The sequence below is a fragment of the Corticium candelabrum genome, chromosome 15 (genome assembly GCF_963422355.1).
Source record: "Corticium candelabrum chromosome 15, ooCorCand1.1, whole genome shotgun sequence".
In the NCBI taxonomy this organism is placed as follows: Eukaryota; Metazoa; Porifera; class Homoscleromorpha; order Homosclerophorida; family Plakinidae; genus Corticium; species Corticium candelabrum.
In genome coordinates, this window is record NC_085099.1 from 1,147,094 (window position 1) to 1,152,093 (window position 5,000).

At 40.3% G+C, this 5,000-nt stretch overlaps 1 protein-coding gene across 1 annotated transcript in view; it reads left to right on the forward strand.

The window, feature by feature from the left end:
• LOC134191410 (kinesin-like protein KIF1A) overlaps window positions 1–5,000 on the forward strand; it is a 20,311-nt gene that overhangs the window by 7,906 nt on the left and 7,405 nt on the right. The window contains 12 exon segments of the mRNA XM_062660022.1: window positions 1–53; window positions 120–211; window positions 1,960–2,040; window positions 2,144–2,200; window positions 2,268–2,424; window positions 2,485–2,557; window positions 2,615–2,656; window positions 2,849–2,980; window positions 3,034–3,102; window positions 3,166–3,392; window positions 3,462–3,596; window positions 3,666–3,784. The exon segment at window positions 1–53 is cut by the window's left edge and continues 27 nt beyond it. Of these exon segments, the coding sequence (XP_062516006.1) occupies window positions 1–53; window positions 120–211; window positions 1,960–2,040; window positions 2,144–2,200; window positions 2,268–2,424; window positions 2,485–2,557; window positions 2,615–2,656; window positions 2,849–2,980; window positions 3,034–3,102; window positions 3,166–3,392; window positions 3,462–3,596; window positions 3,666–3,784 (1,237 nt within the window).

A 5,000-nucleotide genomic window follows, 5' to 3' on the forward strand; every position in this document is an offset into this window, starting at 1 on the left:
GATCCGGCGATGTCCGAATGCCTTGTGTACTATTTGAAAGAAGGAGTTACGAGGTATTACGGTTATCTTCATAGTTTGCATATTTTATACGTAAACAGTCAGTGTGATGGTTTCATCAGAGTTGGTCGTCATGACGCCGAGCTGACGCAGGATATTCAGTTGAGTGGTTTGAACATTATGGATCAACACTGTGTATTTGAGAATACGGAAGGTAAGTTGTGGCATGCTAGCTACAGCACTATACCTTATACTCTGCTGCTCCTAATGTTTTTCGAGACTCCTAAAATAATGTAGAAATTTTTTTAAAATTTTTTGAGGTCTTGATATGCAATAGTATCATTTTTTATTTATTATTTTAAACTGATTCAATTCTCTAAACATTTCTAGTTGGCATCTTGAGCTGCACACTTCCGTCTTGTGGCCATTTTTGTATGATGTTTCACACACATGCAAAAAGAAAAAGGCACGACAACCGACAATTTTCAAGACCGAAACATTATTTTTCTGTTATCCTAGTATTTCTCGAAGACAAAATTTTCGAAACGATTATAACTCAAAATTATTAGGAGCAGCAGGGTATAGATACTAACTAGCAGAACCCGCCCTATGAGTGGAGTGTTTGTTTGCATGCAGTACAATGTATTACACTCAGTGGCATAACAGAAACAGTTGTGTGTATGAAAAATGTCAGCTCTTAGTACCTTCATGGGCAGCTAACATTAATTAATTAATTAATTAATTAATTAGGCTGAATGCATGACAGCACTTCAGGAAAAACAATGGTTTGAGTCACTATTTTGGTGTCGATGATTCCTTGTGTGGTGGCATCTTTGATATTTATGTTGATATCTTTGAAGATTGAGCACAGGGGGAGGGGGAAACACAACATGAAGTTGTTCATGAGTAAACACTGATGCCGGTAGAAAGATTGGCCTCTAAACGAGGGCGGCTTGTATTTGAGTGTGGCCTCTATTTTTAAGTCTCTACTTCACATCATGACACGTTGGTACTTGAACGTCACATGTCTTTCTGTTGACCTGATTGGACACTTTTGAAGGTGCCAACTGCGGCAGGTTTAGCTGTAAATACCACGACTATTATGTTGTCTACATTCTAGACACACACACGCTGAGAACCACGTGGAAAGTACCTGAACTAGTTGATGACAACAGCAGTATGCGTTGTGTTGATAATTGATAGATGAGTGCATGTAATAGGATGAGATTGACGCGGAAGCGTCAAAAGCATGTGATGTGGGCATGGCCAGTAACTTTAGTGTGGCCTTAATTTGAGGGGGCTTCTATTTTTAACAAGTCTCTTTAGCTGTTGCTTCTAAACAAGGGAGGTTTCTATTTGAGAGCGGCCACTATTAGAAGAAATACAGTAGTTGTGATGTTGGACGGTCGAACTCGACCTGCTGCCCGCATTTTATGACGATCCGAGGCTCCCATGGGGTTGGTCGGCACGTTACAGACATACATACAGACACAGACGGAAGTGGGCGATCGCGTATTATAGTTTGGGATTCGCATAGTTGCTGACACGGTACAGTGAGAGGGAGATTGATTTGTATTAATAGTTATGCTATCATGCTCACCAGATCAGTCTGGTAATAATAATTATTGTTATTATGTCATATTCAACCAGGTCAGTCTGGTAATAATAGTTATTGTTATTATTTCATACTCAACCAGGTCAGTCTGGTAATAATAATTATTGTTATTATTTTATACTCAACCAGGTCAGTCTGGTAATAATAATTATTGTTATTATTAGGTGAGTGTGGTAATAATAATTATTGTTATTATGTCATGCTCAGTCTGGTAATAATTATTGTTATTATGTCGTGCTCAACCAGATCAGTCTGGTTTGTAGAGTTCTATTGCTTGATGTAACTTTGTCTGTGACTACCAGATGACTACTGATGTTAGCATTTGATTTCTATGATATTTGGTCCAGGTGTGGTGTGTCTTACACCCAAACGAGGCTCAACGTACGTCAACGGCAAACTACTGTCCGAATTCGTTGTGCTCCAAACGGGTATACTGAACATGCATGATACTTGTTTGTGATAGTAATGTGTAATGCAGTGTTGTGTGATTAATATTAATTAGTTTGTATGATTGTATTGTATTGTTGTCAGGATGTCGTATTATTATGGGCAACAACCATGTATTTCGCTTTACTCATCCTCAGCAAGGTTCTAGTCTCGCATTATTATCGTATGTGACAGTGTCGTTTATGTTACTGTGCGTGTACTTCGTTAGTTAGAGAACACAGGGAAAAGGATACAGCAGCTATTTCCTCGAGTTCGTTGCACCTTTTGGGCGATAACAGCGACGTGATGTGCGAAGACTGGGCATTTGCTCAAATGGAGTTGCTGCGTGAGCAAGGCTTTGACGTACAGAAACACATGGAAACAAAGTTGTGCATCTCGGGTGCTTGTGTTGTGGTGTGTGGTAATGTGTATTGGTGTGGACGTAGAGTTTCAGCCTTGGAAGTGCGAATGAGGAAAGAAGTAGACGAGGCTCGTGAACAGTTTGAACAAGAGAAGAAGGTTGGGATCGCTACGTTGTTGCTGCCATAATGAACACACACGTTATTGTGGATATAGGAATATGAGAGTAAGATTGAGGAGCTGCGAAAGAAAGTCGAGGTAATTTGACTGCATGGAGTGTGTGGGCACGTAACTCAGTGGCCGTGACACGATGCTACAAGGCACGCCCACTTTTGTGGACACGGCTATTTCTTTGGCTTACAGCTTTGGTCCTCACACGCATTTACAGTCCACAATTTTTATGACCACGCCTACACATGATAACTTGTGTAGCTTGTGTTTACTTGATAGGAGCAGCCTGATGATGATGACGAGGGCGATCATAACAGACACGTTGCAAAGCAAGTGTTGACAGAGAAGCAGCTTTTGTTGGTGAGGAATGCTCTCAGGAAGTGGAGAAATCACCAGTGCACGTCACTGAGGGTACCATAACTGACACGTTTATATGTATTGGTCTGATTGGTTGTTGAAATCAGGACGACTTGTTGTCAAGTGCAGTGATGTTGAAAGAAGCTAACGCAATCAGCGTAGAGTTAAACAAACAGGTTTGTTTCGATTTTATGTCTCTGACTATCTACGTATGCATCATTGTTTATTGATATCAATAGGTGATGTTTCAGTTTGTGTTGTTGTCGAACACTCCGTATACGCCTCTTCCACGAGAGTTAGTCGATGGTGCTGACATGGACACAGATCAAGACTCGTTCACGTTGGCTAGTGTGGAACGTAGCGATGTCTCTTTCGATGTGGCTACTCGTCGTCGCACTATTGTAGCAGTCGAAGTAACCGACGCTCAACACGGTGCAACACATTACTGGTCGTTGGCCAAACTACGGTCATAAGGGTCTAATGCTTGGACATCCTAGTTGATATTAATAAATATTTTTGTTGGCATTATGTACAGACAGAGGATATTTGATATGAGAGACATTTATGGACAGACTTTTGAATTGGAGGGAATGTCGCAGTCATCACAAGGGGGTGCTGCTGGCTTTGATCCATTTTATGATCGACATTCGAAATTTCAATTAGTTGGAAGGTGAAAGTTTGAGGATCCTAATGATTTAGCTAATACAAAGTAAGTTATTTATGTTGTTTGTTACTTTAGGTCTTTTGTTTTTCTGAGCAATCTATTGCATGGTGTGTCACTTATTCACTGGACAGCCATCGTGAATGAGAAAGGAGAAGTAAAAGGCTACCTAAGGGTCGCCATTGAACCCATCTCAGGTTTGTTGTTGTATTATATTCATTTAGGTTGATGTATTACAACATTGGGCAGCTAACAACAGCATGTTGTATTATTGAAATATTTATTTATTAAACATTTATTTATTAAATATTTATTTATTAAATATTTATTTATTTATTAAATATTTATTTATTAATTAAATATTTATTTATTTATAAAAATATACTGCATATTATTTGTTGTTATATTCTTAAGCTGTCATCAAACAAGTCTTGCGCCTCCAGCGACAATCTCATGCAGGCATTGACACAATCTAACTGACATTTATTATTTATTTATTTATTGTCGTGCTCAACCAGATCAGTCTGGTTTGTAAAGTCTATTACAAGTACCGGAAGCAAACCCTGCTTCAGAAGTACTTAGACCATCACGGCTGTCTAGAAAGAAGACATGACTTTACGAAGGATCCGAGTAGATCCCAGAAGCACTGTTTTCTGTAAGTGCTGCAGGTTGTGATGACCTGGAATAATGTCCAGCCACCGTGCAATACCTGCGTGCACTGTGCCCAAAGCTCCCAAGACCACCGGAACCACCAGTGTTTGACAATGCCACATGCGGCTTATCTCCACTCGCAAGTCACTGTACTTCGCCAACTTCTCAGCATGTTTCTTGCCAATGTTGCCATCAGCAGGACAGCTGATATCAATAAGAAGACAAGTGTTTGTCTTCCTATTTCTGAGACAGATGTCTGGACGATTGGCTTTGATCTTCCTGGCAGTGGGGATGGTGGTATCCCACATCATAGTAATGTCATCCGTCTCCACAAGCCTATCAGGATGATGCCGGTACCATCTGCTCTCCACTGGAACCCCAAAATGGCGACAAACATCCCAGTGAATGATGGATGCCACCTGATTGTGTCGATCAGTGTAGTCCGTCGGTGCCAAAGCACTACAGCCTGCCATAATGTGGTCGACTGTTTCCAGGCCTACACTGCACATGCGTCAAGTAGGACTGACATCACGATGTAGAATCTTGCGCTCATAGTACCGAGTCCGAAGAGCTTGGTCTTGAGCAGCAACAACCAGTCCCTCAGTTGCAGCAGGAAGATTTGCTGCCTTTAGCCATCCGTAGGTCTCTTTCATGTCCACAGGCTTTATTATTAATTTATTTTTATTTATTTATTTATTTATCTATTTATTTATTTATTTACTTATTTATATATATACTAGATACATGACCCGTCCTTTGTAC